The sequence below is a fragment of the Gambusia affinis genome, linkage group LG14, assembly GCF_019740435.1.
Source record: "Gambusia affinis linkage group LG14, SWU_Gaff_1.0, whole genome shotgun sequence".
NCBI lineage: Eukaryota > Metazoa > Chordata > Actinopteri > Cyprinodontiformes > Poeciliidae > Gambusia > Gambusia affinis.
Genome location: NC_057881.1, coordinates 17,873,328 through 17,893,898, shown reverse-complemented (window position 1 = coordinate 17,893,898; position 20,571 = coordinate 17,873,328). Strand labels below are relative to the sequence as shown.

The window sequence follows — 20,571 nt, the reverse complement described above, 5'->3', positions numbered from 1 at the left end:
CAGATTCTTCCACCTGAACTGTGTATCTTTGCATCTCCTCCAAAGTTAACATGGGTCTCTTGGCTGCTTTTCCAGTTTTCGTCATTGCCGGCATTGAATTTTATTCATGGGCATCAGCGTAAAGAGGGCTTAATACAAAGAACATTGAAATTTGTAGTTGTGAAATGACCAAATATGGAAAATGTTAATATTTCCGCAAGATTCTTTTGAACATGCAAACAAAACCTAACTAAAATATGTCAGTTAGTTTTGGAAATAAATAAGTAAATAGCTCTAATGTCTGTGTTTCTAACGGTTGCCTAAAAGCATTTTAGTGCAGAAATACAATAAATCTATTGAGTCAAGATAGCTTTATGAATATATACTTGGCATGATATAATTGTTGAAAAAACCTCACTAAATTCCACATGGTGAATCTCGCAAAGAAATACAAGAAGCACATTTTTCAATCAGAAGCACGCTGTGTTAGAGGTATGTGAGCGTACAGTCGAGCTGTTTGTCTGCATATCTCAGCGAGTCTCTCTGTATCACTTTTGTAAGAACAACATTTAATAGAAACTCAGCAGATACACAGAAAGAAAAGGCTTGCAACTGTCAGATTCCTTTCTGCATTCCTGCGAGTTTTCTTCCTCTGTTCCTGCCAGCCTCAATGTGCAGGTTTCATATTTTCAAGAAAGCCCTGATGAAAACCTGTCAAACAGTACAATCCTGAAATTAAAAAGACAATTAGAGAGATTAAACTCATTCCATTAAGACAGATTGTGGTTTGCTCCACCCAGGTGCTCTGGAAGGAGCAGCTGTTTCGGATCTGTATGGGAACTGTACAACCTGACCCCCTGTTGTCATTGGTGGGGTTGGGGGAAGAGTTTGCATATAAGAAAGTTGTCAGTAAAAGTCCTAACAAGTTTAAGTACTTTCAAAAAGTGAGCAAACCATGTTGATGTTTTTGCTGTGCTTAGGAACAGAAGCTGCTCACTTCCTTCACTGGGCTTGTTCTTTTCCCAGCTGACTCTACCAGTCCAACTGGCTGCCTTCCTGCCTTCTTTCCCATGAGCAGCACAACTTTGTTCAACCTGTTAGCCGGTACTTCAGAGTGATGAGAAGAGATTTTTTTTTTTTCAGCTATGCACAGACACCTTGCTCTCGTCATAAGCAATTGTCCCACGCATGATGCAAACGCATCAGCGTCATCACAAAGCAAGCCTTTTCGCAGATTTGTGTGCCTCGGTCTGAGTGCTTGTGAGTCAACATAGATATTTTTAACACACCTTGAATGGGTGACATCACGTTTTAATTTATTTCAGGCCATGACCTCGGCAACAGTTTTCTGTATGGGAACACACAATGGCATTTTCCATTGTTGGGGACAATTAATGAAACATATGTACGTACAAAGTTGGTATGTCAACGCTTTTCTCGTCTTTCCTTCAGCTTTATGAAATAGGCCAGTAATCATAAGCTGGAAGCCACCCCACACTTGCAGACTTTACTTTTTGGCGTGGTGTTTGTGGAGTGACATGGAGGCCAATCTCCTTTTAAACATTGTCTGTGCAACGACATCAAAAGGCTTTAGCTTTAATTTGACTATGTTCTCGCAATATTTCATTGCCTTGCTTCTGCAGAGAACTTTAAACAACCTGTAAAATGTTTCTTGTTCAGCAATGAATTCTTGTGCACTGAAGGCAGGCCATTGTGGTTGAGTGCATTTCTGATTATTGTCAAAGAACAAATTTCACCCGCTAATCCCAGGTCTCTCTGAAGCAGACTACAGACAACTTTTCAGAAAATTCTTTTGACTTATGCGCCTCATATTCTTTCCACTTCTGGATTATGAGTTTAACGTTGATCACTGTGAAGTTTGATTTTTTTTTTTTTTTATTCAATACGTCATTTGTGGACTGACTTGCTGTAATGACAACACTGATAACAAGAGATAATAATTAAACAAAAATAATAAATTACTTTTTTTTCTTTTGCAAAAAGTACAACAGTACCTTCTCCCCCACAACACTTATGAAAGAACAAGCGATCCCGTAATAGCATCTTACTAGAATAGAATTTATCAACCAATGTTATAAACGTTCTCCTAGTACATGTACTTGTTCGTGTGTGAACTTCTGTTCTTGGAGTGAACTGTACGCTCAAAATTACTTTTCATTCTTCTGTAAGAAGGGTGTGAGGCAGCCAGGTTGAAAGAAAAATTGTTTCAGGTTGTACTAATTGCTCTTCGGATGGCAGCAGTTCAAACAGGGAAAAGGGCGAGTCTTTGTCTCTGTTATGATACGTTCATGTTTGCCAACAGTAACCCCACTTTACACTTCAGGCCACCTTAGACATAATAAGGAAGCTTTCTTAATCTTATTCATATTTGTGACACAAGGCAGCTCGGGTCCGTTTTGCACATTTGAAGAACTATTCTTGTTAGACCTTTTTAACATTTTATCAAGTTACAATCGCCAGTTTCATACAACGTTTGGACGTTTTGTGCAATATATCCAAATAGATCTGCTTAACTGTGGAGCTCAGGGAAAGCCAACACTATTCGTTCTAAATGACTTGTTGCAAACCCTCTCTGGCTTTTTTACAATATTTTTGTTTGGTCATTTCTGAAATAAAAGCTAAATTCTGGTGTGTGTGAATAATAGTGCCACTGTTGACAGATTATCCTGTCTGAGCTGAACATCTCTACTGCTCTTGCAGAAATACGATGGGACTTGTTCCCACTTCCTTCATCAACAATCTCCTCTAGAGTCCCGTCAGTCACAAAAGTTTTGTCTTGTTTGTGGGGATGCACGATTTTATCTGCATGGTATCGACATGTTAGCTGTAAAATTTAACATAGGGCATCGAAATAACTCATCGATATAAAAGGAGTTGTTTTTATATGACAAACCAGTGACAATGGTGCCTGCACCACAGCACAACGTCAAATTTGCAGTGTTTGAGTGTTGTCATTGCCTTAGAGAGAGCAAATGTCATTTGACATTAAACGTAAAGCAAGTAGAAAGTGTAACATCATTTTCAGACTCCATTTAAGCATTTACATTTGGTAACAGGCTAACCTTACAAAGATAATGCAGTATTTTAATTCCACAGTAAAGAAAGCCATATAGTTTCAGTAAGAAGGCATAGGACAAAAATATTGGTGTTGGTTATCGGCCAAATGAGTTTTAGTATATCGGATATCGAGCAAACATCGTGCATCCCTACTTGGTAGTTTGTCGTTATAAAGTACCCGTCATGTTTGGAAAACAATGTGTGAAATCTAAAGATGTTCAAAGTCAACTGTTTTCTGGTCCAACCCTGCTGTAATTCTCTACACAACTTTATCTCTGACCTGTCTGGTTTGGTCTGTTATGGTAACGTTTGTTCACTAATCTTCTCTTACAACTTTCAAAGGTCGTCACAGAACAATTTGTTTCAGGTGGACTTTTTTCTGTCTAGGTGACTTTTGAAGGCATTTGCTTGCACTGGATTTTATTTAGTCTTCAGATTAAAGGGGTCTGACTAAATGAAAGACAACACTGCAATCTTTGAGCAAAGAGTTCTGATTTTGGAAACCATGTTTCCCTTTCTGCAAATATCGTAGTTGTGTGCTGCTCTGGGCTGGTTTACCACAGAAAACCCTATTGAAATTGAAGTCAGTAGTTGCTTTTTGACAAAACGTGAAAAGTTTATGGTGGATGACTACTTCCAGGTACTACAGTCACGAGAAGCGGTACATCTCCTGTGTACTTGGTTCTTTTGAAGCTTTTGAATGACTTTGTAGAGCCAAGAACCAAATATTGCCTCCACATTTCTGAGTCAAATGACCCACTTTTATTACCCACTTTTAGTTCTAATCTAAAAGTATACCGAAGTTTTAGTTTTGGCTGAAGTTCTTTAAAGATAACACAGCCCTGTGGGACGCCTTTAGTGAGCTGTATTTATCAACTATGACATAATGTGGCGGATTTATTTTGCAACTCTGCAACTCATAACCACAATTGGTTTTTCCACAGAAGTTCTTGCACATTTTTGGTGCTGGATCCAGAATTTGAGCCGATACTAGACCATAACACTGCTTTTGTTCTTATTTCACTCATCAGCGTAAATATTTATTCAAAATACAGCAAACATAAAATATTCTTAGTCATTTGTTTGAAATGTAAAAACATAGTATTCATGCAAGGATATTCTGATAACACCCGAATCACTTAATCTTTAATTAAGAATTTTACAATCAGATTCCCCCTCTCCCACCAAACCAAATCTTCAACCGCGCTTGTTACAAAGCAGGAACTGAAACCATATTTTTCCTATTTTTCCACACCTTGTGTGAAACTGGTTCTCTGTGTACTTTTGGTTTGGCAGAAAGACACCTGTTTCCAGGCATAGAAACAAACACACATGGAGGAAAGACCTTTCGCAATTCAGGGCACTGCTTCAAATCTCTCGACGGAATCATCCAGCTTTCGGCACACATTCTCCACATGCTTCTGCGTTTCAGTGGACTCTCTTTTAAAAGTGTTCCTTGATACAGAACAAATGGGCTCAAAGCAAGATTTGCTGTCATAATGAGGTAATGTTCATTATGCGGATCCTTATCTAAAAGGTCTTGCACTGATGCTTTTTTTCTGTCTGATGCAATCAAAGTTAATGATCAATCTTAAGTGAAACAGACTGTAATATTTTTGCATTACATGAAATGAGACAGCAGCAAAATTTTAAAGTGAGACTGAGACAGATGAAAATATGCAAATTAGCTGAAGGATGATTTTATAGAGGGTTAAGATGCAAGACATAGGAAAAATTAGTTGTTTTTTTTTAGTATTAAAAATGTTAAAGTTAGCTCTAAGCGATTCTACGAGATCTTTAAGAGCATCACTAATAATTGTATTAAATCACTCACTTTCAGCTCTTAAATGCCAGTCCATTTCTTCTTCTTTCATATATCATCTGTCTGTATAGTTAAAATATTTACGCTTTTGAAGGGCGTCCAGGCCTTCCTTTGTCTAAGTGAAGCAATATCGAGCCAAACAGAGTAACAGAGAGTAGCTCTGCAAAGTTTCAACTGGGATGACAGACGGGAGGGAGTCCCTTAGCTACGCAGGCCACTACCTGTCACCGGGACGCAGCGGCGATGGCACACATTCTTGGTGCCAAAGCCATGAATTTCACTCTCACTTCAGGGGAGAGAGAGACAAAAAGGGACTCCCTGTCTTCCTCCCTCCTCCCTCTGTGTTTGGGTTTCTTCTGGTACTCCCTGTTGGCAACAACCCAAACAGACAGAAACTGCTCAGGGATTCCAAGGTCAACAATTTTTAACAGTGTAGGATCACTTCTAGAAGATGTTAAAAGATCTACAGATGCACATACAGATATAATTCCTAAAATAAGCCTTAACAGTTGCAACCAAATAGTTTGATTGTGATATTCCACACATTTAACACCACAATGACAATCACAATTCCATTAAGTGGCTCCAAAAACAGGCAATGCATGCAGTAACAAAGAACATCGCAAATATATGCATGAAAAAAACGAAAACATTTATTCATCTGCTTTGAAAAGACATGATCATTCACGTGTGATCATCCGACATGGAATATCTGATACGGACATGACTGAATTTACATTTTAAAAATGTATTTACAATTTTTGAACATAAAACAACAACGTCATAAAATAATATTTTGGGAAAAAACAATGATCTTAAACATTAAATTACTTACACACCAGTATCATGTGAGAGTATGCTCATGGTTGCTTTGTGAGTTTATATTTGCAGCTACAATGGGGAAGCCTTATCTTTCTAGAAGATCCAAAAGATAGCAGCAGATTATGTTTGATGTTGCCCTTTATTATCGCCGAAGTGTTTCCTGGTCACTTGCCATACAGCGAGACAGAGGGGTTTACATGCAGATGAAACAGAAAGAAATTATAGAGTAATTACTAATAGAGATAAAACTGATATCATGGCTAAGTTTTGGCATTTTCCTGCAATGATTTTAACACTAACACCTGCTTTAAATCTGTGTAAATTATCTCTAATTCACTGAGCGTAGCCTGTTTATTATTAACAGGCTACACTGTTAATAATAAACAGTGTAGCCTGTTTATATATATATGTATATATATGTATGTATATATGTGTGTGTGTATTTTATCTAGAATACAACCCCTGCTGAATAAAGAATAAAGTTCCCACCGCCCCTGCTCCACTCCTTTGTATGGTGAGCCACAGCCTAAACATAATTTGGCTCCCCGGCTTGGGTTGGGTTAACCTGATACAAAGGAGTCCTTTTTATGCGTTATCTGCCGCGGAAGAGGCGCGAGCTCCCATGGGGTATGTTGCCACGCAACCATAAACCCCACCCACAGCCGCTCCGGACTCACCTGGGCTGTTCTAAGGTGACGCGCTGGGCTCAGCCAATCGGCAGCGAGAACAGGTGGCGCTGGACGAAGTTTCGGGCGGAAACTTGTCGGTTCAGAGGAGGATACGCTGCTGCATATAAATATGTAAGTCCATTTTACCGAAGACCGGTTTAGAAAGCAGGCGAACTGTTCAACCAGAGCGACAATAAAAGCGATACAAACTGTTTGGTGCGGGGTGTTTGGGGTGTCTTCTGCTTGAAAATGGATTGATCATCGACCCTTTGAAGAACTGTTGTCACTTCTGATCCCAGGTCTGCAGTCTAACAAGAAAACCCCCCCACCGCGTCCTAAAAGCTTTGGAGATATCTTAGGACTGTTAATAATATAATTTGCCCAGTGGTTTGGACTCCCTTTAACTGTTATCATCTTTCTTTCCCACATCTCAGGTAAGAGAGCACTGGTACTTTTTCTTATCCTATGCATATTCTTGACATGTGATTCACACTGATTTGCGCTTCTGTTCTCACGACTCAATAAACCAGTTTTACAGAGAGGCTAAATATGGCTCCGCTGGTTATTCATGGGATTAGCTGGTGAAACTTGGGCCCAGAAACCGAAAATATTTCAATGTAGACGTGTCGAATGTTCTTTACGTGGGATTTGTTGTGTGTGTGTTTTCTTAAGGTGATTATTTGGCAGTGAAGTAAAAATGTCAAATATGTTTCAAAGTTGTAAGTAATAGAGATGCATCGATCAATCGGCCCACGATTGGCCTTCTTTTTTTTTTCTTGGATCAGCTGATCTGCTGTCAGGTCAAAAAGTCAAATGCCTCTTTAAAAAAATTCTCAATTAGTGCAAGGAAAATAAGAATAACAATAATAATAATAAACCTCACCCATTTCTGTTAGGAAATTGGCAAACCACCAGAGTGTACGTTTATGAATAAGAGCAGATAATAAATCAATCTTTCTCAGGCAAGTGAACACACAAGTTTGGCAGCAGAACTCTTCAGTGTAGATACTGCAGCTATGTGAAGTCAGTCAAAGGAGAACTTGCCCAAGGCAGGGCAAACCAAGCCACTGCTTAAGGCCCTGAAACCAGCCTCAAATTCTTGGAATTTTATCATCATATATGGAGAATTTGCATGCTTTTTTTAAATCGAGAGTGAGAATATTATTAAATTCCCTTTGACGGTTTCAGCATAAACAAATGAAATGTTTTTAAAACCTGCAAGCTCTAAATTAAATTCACTGTGTGAAACATCAAAGAATTGTCTTCATGGGATGTTCTTAACAGGTAGAGGGGCCCCGAATCAGATTCTGCTCAAAGCCCCATGCGTTCCCCGACTCAAAGACACTTTCAGTGTCAGTGAGGTGTTTAAATTGCCATTTTAAGAGGAAACTGTGTTTGCCACGTGTTGAGAAACGGTAATTTATATCGGGGAGTTTGTTGAGGCTAAAAACTCCCTGATATAAAAGCGTGAAAGAGAGTGAGAGTTGATAACAGGAGGGGTGAACAGATCACAGGAAACGTTGCTCTGCTGTATCATTTCGAGCTTTTCAACCTCTCTCTCACGTCATTTCTGTGTGTATGAATAGATCAACAAACAGCATGTGCTTTGTTGCACTGTTTTTTAGGTTTAAGACAGATCAGGGAAAGGCTAAGGACAAATGCTTTGTTGCATAAATGGGTATAGTTATATATATATATATATGTATATTGTTTCCATTTTCTGTTATAATCAAAACTACTTCCTGTCTTGGTCAGGAAAGGCCACATCAGTGTTTTGTACTTAACGTTCTTCTTCTTCTTATTGCCTTTACTTTGATAGAGTTGGAAATATTGAATCCAACTCTAAAGGTATTGCAAAGTTTTGCTCATTAAGAAAAAAAAAAGTCATCTTTTAAAAGTGCTTCAATCTTTTTTACAGGTCCCAACTGCCAGTTCAAGATGACAGAGAAGGTCCCGTGGTGGAAGGTGTTCATTCCAAAGAAAAAGAGTGCGGATCCTTACGGCTTGGGCCCAGACTTCAACCCTTTCGCCCAGCAACCAGAGAGGCTGAAAGACCCGTCTTCTTCGTCCAAGACCACCACCACCGACCAGACCGTCCCGGCGCAGGGCTCCAGCTTGCTCAGCGACGAAACCTTCGACGACTCCAAGCTGGAATCGGTGTTCAACGAGCAGACGTGCCGCAGGAACATGAAGGTTTCCCGCTCGGGTCGGTTCAAGGAGAAGAAGAGGCCGCGCTCGAGCCTTCCCATCGAGGAGAAGGGGAGGGAAGCCGCAGCACCAGGAAGGGAGGACAAACGATGACCCTGGGGAGAGTGGTGTGTGTGTGTGTGTGTGTGTGAGCGCATGTAAAAAGACTGCTTCACAGTATTGCTTCAAAAGAAGGAGTGGGGTTTAAATAGCTGAAGGAACTTTAGTCTCATGAGGCATTGTACTGTACTGAGCGCTGGGGATGATGTTCACGTGGGTTTTATATCAATAATGCAGAATTCTGAATATGAGTACAATTATATTTTTAAGATTTAAGACGTTTCGTAGGGTTATGTTACGAATGTCTTATGTTTTTTTTTTTCTCATCAAGGTCATTGAACCATTTTGCACATGAAATGTCACAAACGCAACTCAAAGGACCAGTATAAGAACCAATGGGCTGGTATCGGATTCTCTCTGAAAATTCTGAGTAAAGGTATCATGGACTGACAACATCGTGGACTGGCGACTTGTCCAGTTATGGGTACCGTCCCACAGTTTTTTCCTCAACTGTACCAGCAATATCTTAAGGTTGATAAGTGGGACTTCTTTAGTTTCTGTATCTCAAATGTCCACTGCTTTTGCAATTAAAATATTTCCAAATGGCAGAATTGGTTCACCAAAAGAAGCCATCATTAAGCTGACGTTGAACACCAGAAACTTCTATGATGGAATTATTTTTGAATGGTTTTGAAACTAATTTTTTTTTTGAAAACCTTGATTTTTTTTATCATGATTCTCTCATTTTTATTTTAGTTTTTTTTTTACAGTTCATCAAATCACAATAACTTTTTTTTTTTTAAAAAGCAGTGATCAAAAGCTGTTTCTCGAAAAAGTGAAATGCCTCTTTGAAATGATGTTCAAAAAATTGTTTTCCAATATTTGCTGTAAAAGAAAACAATGTTAATGTGCTACAAATAATTTTTCTGTGATGAAGGATAGTGCTTGTTTTTGCAAGACTTTCGCAAAACGTTTGACTCTGGGCGGTCTGAAGGATTCCAGTGAAGGTGAATCAGATGCACAACATTTACCAGCAAAAAGCAAAAGCTAATGAAGGATTAAATTCAATCAGGCGTATTTTACAAGTTTTGTTGCAAAGCTGCCTCTACTGAAAACAATATGCTCTTGATATCCAGATGAAGGTATGACATGTGACATATATATTTGTTTTTATTTAAAAAAAGGAGCTGTGTAGTTTTGATCACTTGTGAATGCTTAACATGAAGGCAAAATTAGAAATAAATCTGATGCTACCAGTGTGTGTCTGTGCTTTCATATCCCATGAGTGTCTTAATCTGAACATTTAAAGGTGAAGTTTTTTGTTTTGTTTTGCTTTCTTTGTTGATTTTGTCACTGTGCTCCACTGAAAGGAAAACTAATTGTCAGAACAAAAGCGTAGGTTCAATGGGAAAAACAATGTACTTTTGTCAGCCGTTGATGTCCTACGACTTAATCCTATAAAAGAAAACAAGGTTTTACAAAGTGTTCACACATATGCCTGCAGCATATGCCCAATCTATATGCTTCAGGGAGTACCTCACCTGTGCTGCTGCACTCCTCTGCAGCTGCTAAACATTAAGGTGTGTGTCGACACTTATGAAGAATCACGTCTTTGCAATCCCATTAGCAATATTTTTCGTCTGTCTCACAGTAATCAAGGTGCAACAGGTTAAACAAGAGCTGGATTCCTTGGAGATGAATGAGCGACTGAGAGGTGCAATGGTGTATTATCAACACAAGAGGGCGAGCTTGTGCGCTCAAGTGTCAACCTCACAGCTGTGAGCCAGGGAAGAGAGGATGGAATAGGTTAAAACTATTTGCAAATTCCTAAAATTGATACAGTAATGTAATCTCCACTGACTAAAATAGACCTCACATCGATTCGATTACCTTTCATGTGTTATTTAAAGCTACAAACCGTTCTCCCTCGCCATTGGTCCCTTGTTTGTTATGTGGCGTTAAGGTGTGGCTTGGCACGGTGAGGCTTCTGCAGAGCGCGTTTGGGAAAATAAACCGCAACCGCTGCTGCTGCTGCTGAGCTGGACCAGCGCTCCACAGGCTGAGCGCGTTCACCGTGGCGGTAGAAATAAGAGGAAAAGAAAAGTTTCTTCAAGAATTTCTGCAAGAGGAAGTGATTTTACAGGTGCTTATAGGATCTAAATTGGATTGTACGTTTGATCAGTGGCGTCTTATTGGCCTATATTGACTAAAAATAACTTTGCCACAGTGTGGACTCAACTGTGCTGATCTCTCAGGCACCAAAGCTGTTTCTGCAGAAAGGTTATTTTTACAAGGTAAAGTGCCTTTTTAACACTTACACAGTTTTGTGCAACAGGTGGATGTTTATTATTATTATTATTATTATTATTATTATTATTATTATTATTATTATTATTATTATTATTATTATTATTATTATTTTCTAAATCCATTATGCAACAGTTAGGTTTATTTATCATTAGGTGAAGCAACAATTACAGTATCACAAAGTATTCACTCCTTTTGCACTGTCCAACATTTTGCCATACAACCACGAATCTTAGTGCAATTTCGGAGCAGTGTATTTATAGAACAACACAAATTAGTGAGGTAATGCGAAGTAAAATGAAAATGACACATAATTTTAAGTTAAAAAAGAAGAAGAATGGATTGTATTTGCATTCTCCTGATTTCTCTGCAGTTACTGCATCAAGGATGCTAAAGGATATATACTCAACTCAACTTCACACTAACAGGCTGAAATCTATGTAAGATATTCTGTTTTGCAAAATATCTCAATCTCAGATATGATAGAAGATGTCTGATAAGGTCTGATCTTCGACTGAGCCATTCCCATCCCATTGTTCCTCTGTAGGCATGTTTAAGATTGTTGTCGTGCTGGGAGGTGGACCTGTCTGCAGCACGATGCTGCCACAACCATGTTTTGGAGTGAGAAACTGATGAGCAGTTTTCGTATTCTGCCAAGCATAGTGTTCAGCATTTCGTTGAATCTGAGCATTTTTTCCAAATGTTTGCAGCGTTCCCTAGACAACCTGTTCTCTAGACTCCTGTAACTTATTGTTGCCACTCCTCCATAAAGGCAATTTTTGTGGACTTATTAGTGGATTGAGAGGCCAATAGTTTAAATTGTGGATTTTTGCAGCTGCTGCCGATTTACTACTGACATCTTGGCTACTTATCTGATTCATATTCTCCTTGCTATGCTTGTCAGTTTAGGTAGACGTCTACCTCTTGGCATGTTTGCATTTAAGATGTTTAGAGCTTGACATATATAACCCTTCCTCAAGCTGCTCTTCTGTCCTTATGAAGCGTTTTTTTCGCTGACGTTGTCTCACAAAAATTCAAGAGCCTCACAAAACAGCTGGTCTTCGGTGCCTTCTAAAGGTCATTGGTTGAACTGGCTTTTGTTTAGGGGATCTTAGAGTGAAGAGACTTGGATACAAATGCACGGCACACCTTTTCAGGTTTTTATTTGATAAACAAATCAAAAGCCATATAACTTGTATCTTCCTCATCAAAATTAGGCACTAGGTGGTGTCACAAAAAATTAAAACCGTTTGACCCATAAGAAACTAAGTCGAGCTTATATCAGAGGATATAAGTCGCAAAAATATATGAATGTAGATCTATGCATTCTGGCGAACACTGACCCACGTTGTTTGTCTTGCTAAAATCTAACGTTTGCTATCTGCTGCAATGACGTGAAAAAGTGTTACTGTTTGCCAGAACACCTTTGTGTTTCAAAATTGAGGATGACAGGATATTTAATATAACTTTCATCTGTTCAGGTGACTGTGGGTTTTTAAAATTCACTTTTTCCTTTTGTTTTTCATTGTCTTCCAGGTTAAAATGTCAAAAAGGAGCGACTTATCTTCCCTTTCTTCACTGTTTCACAGCATGGAAGGATGTTTGTGCAAATGTTTCCATTACTGATTAGAGCGCAGCGGAAAGAAACTTATTCCAAAGGCAACGTGTTTTGAGTGTCATTAAAATGCTCCTTTTTCCGGTTGAATCTGCAAGCAGTTCCAGTTACTTGTCTGAGTCACATGAGCTCCTTTTCGTCTCGAGGAGGTCGAACAACTTTCGGGGCGAAAGGTAACAAAGACTGGTGGAGACTGTGTCAGAGCTCAGCAGATCGGGGTGTCCATCTTTTGGCTCTCTTATAAATCTAAACAGGCAGCGTCACAGAAGATCCTTGAGACCATTATAAAGACAGGAATAGCAAGGGCGGACGGTCTGCCAGGTTACAAACTTGCAAAGCACGAACTGGGCACATATAAACACAGGGGACAAGGGAGCTTCGCTTTTAGCAACAATACAGGTCCTGTTCAGTGTTTATTAAATTGCTAAGGAGGAGCAGGAGCAAATTCCACAAAGGGATGAGTGTGCAAAAACATCAGGATGCTTTCAGTCTTGAGTGTTTGTCACTGAGCGGCTGAAGAGACTTTTACAGGATCATGTAAAATAAATAACCTGCTGACACCGTCCTGGATCTTCGAAGACATGCTGAGTGTATTCAGGAAAAAAAAAAAAAAAGAACAATATGTTTGAACAGTTCAGGTCCTCTTCCTCCGGTCTTTCCTCGATGTGTTTTCTATCCAGTAACTGCACTGAGAGGGGTCCAGTACGTTTCACACAACGCTCCCCATTGTTCCCGTCTCAAGCCCAGCATTGTGGGAAGAAGAGTTAGATAGGAGGCGGAGAGTTGTGTCAGGTTTCTGCGGAGAGGATGGAGTGCTTTCTGTTTCCTGTTTTTGCTGCATGGCCTTTCCTGTTCAGGAAAAAAGGTCAGGAGGTCATCAAATCCAGCCCCCTTTCACACAGTGGCAGTCCATGGCGACAAAGTGCAATCTGAATGTCACCAGTAGCCACGCTGGAAGAAAATAGCTGTGGTGATAAAGTGTGCGTTTCTCTTGTGCAGGTATCTGAATCTTCGGTATGCCGCCTCCAGGTCCCCCGCCGCCTCCACCGCCTCCACCCGGCCCCCCGCCACCGCCTCCTCCCTCCGCCCCCCTGCCACAGGTGAGCCTGTCCACCTCTAGATCTATCTCATCCATTTGTAAACGCTCACGTGCGTATAACCGACACCTGGAGGAGGCCTTTGCATTATTGATTGAGCAATGCACGCAAGCACGCAGAGAACTGGACAAAGAGGCGACTCTGGCCAGCAGGAAGGTGTTGTGTTTCCACAGCGTCCTCGTTTTAAATGAACTAATGCAAGGAGCAAACTGAAGAAACAGCTCAGTGATCTCAAGCTTTTCTCCTTCTCTGTGTAGGGACAAGTCGTGTGGTATTCCCTTAGTTCATTTTGTTTTTTATTTCTTCTAATTTGTGTGTCTCTATGTGCTAGTGTTTTAATTTAATTAGCAGTTTACAGGAAAATAATTTGATACGCTGCAAAAAAATAAAATCTTAGTTACAAGTAATTTACAAGTAATTTTTGTTACTAATATTACTATAAATTGTATTATTGTAAAAATGTATTGTTCTGCTGTCAGATAACTTCAGATAACTCGAATTTTTCCATTAATATGAAGCAATTATTGACTTAAATCAAGCTCAGATATTTTACTGAAAGGTTACCTGCAGTTAGTTTTGTCTTATTAAAGAGTGCTAAGTTATTTTGCACTAGAGACTCAAAATACTTGGTAAGATTTTGTGTTTTTGCAGTGTACTTTTATATATTTGCATAATAAATGATTATATGGACAAGTAAATAACCATTAAACAAAAAAACAACAAAAAAATCCATTAAGAAATCCTTTATATTTCCAGTTCTATAAATAAGTATCGACACCAATTTTATCTTTTTCAAATGTCGGTACATCACAACCAGAATAATAATGCAGTTTGGGGTAGATTAAATGTCATAAAGTAGTACATGGTTACGAAATGGAACTCTGAAAATTTTAATCCACCTTCCTTTTGCTCTGTATGAGTATGGATATAAATGCAGCTGTTCTATGGAGACCTCAGAGGTCAGAGAACACTGAGCAACAGCAACAGGACGACTAAAGAACACACCAAGAATAACATTACAGAGAGATTTGAAGTGAGGTTAGGATTATACTGTAACTATATATCAGTCAAAGTCCAAATCTGACTCGAAGTGAGAAATTCTGGTAGCAAGACTTGAAATATCACAGGCTCTCTCTATTCGCCGTTACTGAGCTGAAAGTATATTTGCAAAAAACTTGGCAAAAATGTCAGTCTCTATGTATGTGAAGCTGGCAGAGACACACACCAAAACACTTGCAGATGTCACTAAAAAGTGATTCTACAGATTGAAGGCTACTGAATTAAAAATAAAGCACTTGATTATTATTACTATGCATTACTCTAAATTTTATGAATCTTAACAGAAATAACTGTTTGTGGTATAAAATATATATAAAAAAAACAACATATCAACCCGTTTAAATATTGTGAGGAACTTTTTTTTCCTCTTGTTTGTGACATAAATTACAATAACGTAATAGGCATAACTGATACTTGTTCTTTTTCCACTGGGGGACACACAGTTCCCTTTGGAGCCTCCTCAGCTCCAGTCTGGCGGAGGAGGAGGTGGAAGAAATGCTCTGTTGGCCGACATCCAGAAAGGCGCCAAACTCAGGAAAGTCACACAGGTCAACGACCGGAGTGCCCCTGCAGTTGATAGTGAGTCCCAGAACCGTATCGTCTAATCATGTGGAGATTTGATAAAAGGTCTATTTTAAAATGTCCTGGTGTGATGTCTTCTAGTAAGAAGGGCATGAAAGATGAGAGTGTGGGAGAAGATTATGTAGGTCATAGGGAGAGTTGAGGTGTGGGGTGTCAATGTTGTGTGTCTGTGATCTATATTTGAACTCATGCACACAAATTGGACTCTGTTAGACTTCAGGGAGGAATCCCTATAGAGGCTAAGAAGACAGACAATGGGATTTATAATCTTCCTGCTTCTTATATTCTTTTCTTAAAGATAAGAGTGAAATCTTACAGTAATTTATGTGACGTGACAGCCAAACAGTTAGCGGTTTAATACACCCGAAAGAAAGTAGATGGATATTAATTCATTGACCTGATCTGAAGCATCAGTTTCATAAATTTAACGTCAGGCTTCTATTATTTTGATTCAATTTGATGACCACCATTGAGACATTGTTACTAATCAAATGCATTTAATGTGTTTTTTCATAGAGTCCAAGACTAACACAGGAGATGTTGGCTCTTCTCAAAACCAATCAGCTGGGATTGGTCCCACAGGACCCTCTCTAGGTGGATTGTTTGCTGCGGGGTTTCCCACTCTCAGGCCTATTGGTCATAGAGACTTACCAAGCAAGACCAAAGGTGAGTTCAACACACCCTGTCCTCAACAGACACATTTTTTTTGTTTAGTGTATTAGCCTCACTATGGTTCCTGTTTGTCTCTATGCTGTGAAGTGTCTCGGTCGAGCTCCTCTGCCTCCTTGAGGCCGCAGTGGAACCCTCCTACATCGGCGGACTCAAGCAGCCTTCCAGAGTCTCCCAAGACGGCAGAGATCCAAAGCTCCTTCCAACGTCTTCTCACTTCCTCCGCCTCTGCTCCACCCTCCCCCTCTCATGGCAGCAAGCACCCACCACCTTTCCAGGCGTCCTCACCTCCGACGCCTCCGCCCGCCCCTCCCTCTGTGCCTCCCCCTCCTCCGCCGCCTCAAGCCGAACGACCAGCCAACAAGCCCCCTTCCCTTTTCTCCTGCCTGCCTCCTCCCCCTCCGTCCCAGGTCACCAGGCCAACATGGCTACCTGTTCAGCATTCTCACCACACATCCTTGCCCCAGCCATCAACTCCTCCTCCTCCACCTCCCCCTCTCACTCACCCGCCTCCTTCATCCATCTCAGACCGCTCGTCAGGTCACTTCTTCTACTCTCCGCCTCCCTTCTCTGAACCGTCCAGGTTCCCCATTCTGCGTGATAGCCCCCTGGGACCCCCTCCTCCTCCTCCTCCGCCTCCTCCTCCACCTTTGCCGACGTCCTTCACGCCAAGCTGCCCAACCACCCTTCCACCACCGCCACCCAAAGTGGCCCCGGTGCCCTCGCCAGCCATGCGCTCGCTGCCACCATCATACCCTTGCAACGTTCCCACTCGGCGCCCGCCGGCTGTGCCCAGAAGTTTAGGTAGGTGGTGCCTACATGTCTTTGATGTCAGCGGGGAGGCTTTTTTATATCCACCTTTTATTGTCCACAGCTTTCTGCATCATGCAGGTTGTTATAAATAGCTCGAAGGTTAAAATTGCACAGTGATTTTGCAGAGCTGGAAAATCTTTCTGTGCAGTCTGAGTCATGTTTTAGAAAAAAAAAAAAAACTAAAAGTGAAAGGTGATTAAATTCTTAGCTAACTTCTAAGCTATCTTGTATTGAACAAGTGAAAACCCAAGATGTAACTTTATATGTGACATTGAGGCATTTATTGACGGCCCAAAAGAATTTCAATATTTCAGGATATAATTGTCCAGAATTAAAATGGTGTAAGACAGGGGTGGCAAGCTCATTTTCATTTAGGTTCATATCAAGATTATAAATGTCCTTAAAGAGCTGGTTGTCAGCTATTGCTTTGTAAGCAATTTGCTAACAATTAGTAACAAATTGTTAGAATATTAATAGATTTCTTTGCATTCGATTAATATTTTTTGAAATTGAATAATATCGAAAAGCTTTTGGCACCTATGGAATTTGGCAGTATAAAATCAAAGCAAAACTGCTTTGATTTTATTGATAAGCTCATATTTAAGCACACAGCTTTTATCTTGAAAGTTATATTTATGTGACTCTATATAGAGTCAAGAGGCCCACATTAAAAATTATGGTGGACCGGATTTGGCTCCCGGCCTTGAGTTTGATACACGTGATGAAGAACCACCACAGAGTTGCTGAGATACTTGGAAAACCGTCATCTTCTTTAAATAATAATAAACAATTTTTGCAAAAAGGTTTTAACCCTCATATAGGGCCAGAAGTTAAACGATGCAGTGACAAATACAGTCATTATGAAATTATTTGACTTAAAACGAGCTCAGACTGACTCCTCTGCCGCTTTTCTGCATATGCGAGTACAGAAACATCTCTTTGTGGACTTTCCGTGCAGAGTCCAGGTTGGATTCTGTGGCGCTAGTCGCACCATGCCATTAAACCCAACACTCTGTGTGTGCTTTGGGAATTTACGTGAATAGTTGCTTTTTCCCCTGAGTTACAAATAAGCGTCATTAAACCTTCTGTGTGTGTTAGCTGGCATTAGATCAAGCCGTGGTGACTTTGCATGTGGTCGGATCAAACTGCTGACGTGGGCCCCCTCGTCTCTCTGACAGGTGTGGGTCGGCTGCTGGCTCCTCCACCGGCTCCTCCGGCACGTTCCCCCACCACAGAGTTGTCCACCCGCATTCTTCCCCCTCCGCCTCCTCCCCCTCCACCTCCATTCAGCCTTAGGAATGGACACCTCCACAGTCTGGGTAAAGTTTCACTACATTATTGCCTATAAAGAGAGAGAATGTACAATTGTGGTAAAAAGACGGTACGCCACATTTAAATTGTGGGGTTTGATGCACTGTGTTTTCCGATGCATCTGAAAACACAAGGTGCTTGTGTTTTCTGAAACTTTTTTATGTATATCTTTTGTTTTTGTTTAACAACAGCTTAAACAACAGCCTGGGAGGTAGAAAGGACTGCAAAGTTTTGCATTGTAGAGGCTGAATTTAAATACTTAAATATTAATAACATTAATCATTTTAGAACCTTACAAACATGGAGGTTCAGTCATGCCTCAATGTTGCTAATGAATAAATAAATCATTACATCATTGAATAATTATTTACATATGTCAAGAAATTGTGTGGCCACTTTTATACATAAGTTAATAATAAATAAACTATAATAAAATAAGTGCATTTTAAATTAAAAATAATTATACGTCAAAATGATTAGGTAATTCTGCATTTGAATTTGCTTTTTTCATATTTATTTATGCACTTTTGTAACCTTTTGTAATTTCATATTTTTTTAAACATAAGCACATTTAATTTTTTCCCCCTCAATTTAAATACTTTTTTTATTTTTTTATTCCATTAATAATTAAACTATTTCATAGCTTATTGATTTGTGGCACCTATGAGCCTCCATAAGTGAAGGCTTAAAGAAAGCTATAAGGTGAAACACACACAACAAAGGTCACTGAAGTAGATAAAGCTAAATAGAAATATCTTCTAAATAGGAAGACGGTATCAATATAATACAGATGTAATTGCATCAATACTGATACAATCTGTATTGATTTTATGTTATTTTGTAATGAATTTTTGTATGGGATGAGAAAACGAGCTTGAATGTTTTAACTGTTAGCTGCATCTTTTCTGTCCAGTAGACGACTTTGAATCCAAGTTCCAGTTCCACCCTGTAGAAGACCTCCCGCCGCCCGATGAATTCAGGCCTTTCTCTCGTGTCTACCCAAGCAAAGAACACAGAGGTGGTCACTCTGGACACACGCAGGACCTTGGCCCTTTTCCACATTTTGTCATTGTACAACCACAAACTCTAAAGTTATTTTAGGGGGATTTCATGGGACACACATACGTCAAGTACTGTATAATTGTGGAGTTGAATGAAAATGTAGCCCAGCGACATATATAATTGTAGCCTCTCTGCGTAGTTCTCAGAAGTTTGTAAGTGAACATTTGCAAACAAACAGCCTCTTAAAAATCAAGGAACAAACAAGACATTGTGGAGAAGTTTAGCGCAGAGTTAGGTTATAAAACCCTATCCCAAGCTTTAAGGCATCTCATAAAACACTGTTGAACCCATCCTCCCAAAAAGACTGCAAACTTACAGACAGGCATCCTATCTTGAAAAAACAGGTAACAATAACATTATATATACTACAAATGTAAGCCATGTAGGCTACAAAGCAAACATGTGAAAGAAGATGCAGGGCTGAAGGCAAATACATTCCTGCCACATTTTTTCATACCTATAAAGAAATGTGAAACCATGTGTCCTTATATCTCCTTCACCTTTATCTGCCACTTTGTGCCAGTCTAGCACATGAAGTACAATAAACCTTGTGGTTGAAACTCAAGAAAGTGTGAGAAGGATCAAGGCGTGACACTTTTGCAAGACACTAAATTATGTTTACACTGTCTCCTAGCACTGTGGTCTCATTTGTTCCTTTGTCTTTCAGTGAACCCAAAGCCATCTGGGATCAGGACACACCTCAGATGAGTCACTGAACCTCCAACTTCTTTCTCACTCGAAGAACACTGCTCCTCGGTCGGCCGTCTGACGGCTCCAGACACTCACAAAATGGACACAGAGACTCGTTTATCCTTGGTGTGTTTGCGTGAGCGCGAGTGTCAAACAGGGTCCAGCCTTATTCTGACTGTGCGCCCTCTGACCTTTTTCAGCTCGGAATGTTTTCAATGTGTGTGAGGAGGAGGGCTCGACAGACTAGATACAGTCTCTACACACTAAGTCGCGGGACACAGTCTTCCATCACTTTCTTTTTTTAAATATATATTTTTACATTTATATCGATTCACACACTAATGGAAGGACTGAAAAGTTTGATTTTTGTCATCTTGTGTTACCTCAACTCTATATTGTTTACTACATTAATAGCCGCAACTTTTTAAAGACATACAAAGTTGTCTTTGTCTAAGAGTTACGCTGCATTTAAGTTGAACTTTAAGTAGAATTTTGTAAATTTCATTTTCTTGTCATCTCTAAATGGTCAAGCAACACACACGCACACACACATTCTAGTGGATGTGCTGAATTTTGGAGTAAAAAACAAGGTTCCATGTACATCCTTTATGATTTATTTAGTCTTACCTGTTTGCTTGGTAGTTTTTACATACAGCATAGCGGTGCTCGTTTGTGTTAATGTGACTTTTATTTTTAGAGAAATTGATGAGACTGACAGGCAAGGATGGACTAATAGGATGTTTGGGATTA

At 39.8% G+C, this 20,571-nt stretch overlaps 2 protein-coding genes across 6 annotated transcripts; both read left to right on the top strand.

The window, feature by feature from the left end:
• Positions 1-6,456: 6,456 nt before the first annotated feature.
• Positions 6,457-9,872, top strand: LOC122843239 (proline-rich protein 15). The gene is made up of 2 exons (XM_044137846.1): positions 6,457-6,803; positions 8,288-9,872. The coding sequence occupies exon 2, from the start codon at positions 8,308-8,310 to the stop codon at positions 8,668-8,670; it is 363 nt and encodes a 120-aa protein (XP_043993781.1). The 5' UTR covers positions 6,457-6,803; positions 8,288-8,307; the 3' UTR covers positions 8,671-9,872.
• Positions 9,873-10,619: 747 nt separating this feature from the next.
• wipf3 (WAS/WASL interacting protein family member 3) lies at positions 10,620-20,552 on the top strand. 5 transcript variants are annotated; one of them, XM_044137839.1, is made up of 9 exons: positions 10,620-10,759; positions 10,844-10,910; positions 13,538-13,638; positions 15,138-15,273; positions 15,793-15,942; positions 16,036-16,749; positions 17,937-18,077; positions 18,983-19,087; positions 19,799-20,552. In XM_044137839.1, the coding sequence occupies exons 3-9, from the start codon at positions 13,555-13,557 to the stop codon at positions 19,837-19,839; spliced, it is 1,371 nt and encodes a 456-aa protein (XP_043993774.1). In that variant the 5' UTR covers positions 10,620-10,759; positions 10,844-10,910; positions 13,538-13,554; the 3' UTR covers positions 19,840-20,552. The 5 variants fall into 5 exon arrangements, with proteins under 5 accessions (XP_043993774.1, XP_043993777.1, XP_043993773.1 ...); XM_044137842.1 differs by having other exon boundaries at positions 10,633-10,910; positions 18,986-19,087; XM_044137838.1 differs by having other exon boundaries at positions 10,633-10,910.
• Positions 20,553-20,571: the final 19 nt, after the last annotated feature.

Coding starts and splice junctions, on each gene's coding strand:
- LOC122843239 (XM_044137846.1), top strand. CDS start 8,308: ATGACAGAGAAGGTCCCGTGGTGGAAGGTGTTCATTCCAAAGAAAAAG.
- wipf3 (XM_044137839.1), top strand. CDS start 13,555: ATGCCGCCTCCAGGTCCCCCGCCGCCTCCACCGCCTCCACCCGGCCCC. Junction 15,274..15,792: donor GAGTGCCCCTGCAGTTGATA/GTGAGTCCCAGA, acceptor GTTTTTTCATAG/AGTCCAAGACTAACACAGGA. Junction 19,088..19,798: donor CCCAAGCAAAGAACACAGAG/GTGGTCACTCTG, acceptor TTTGTCTTTCAG/TGAACCCAAAGCCATCTGGG.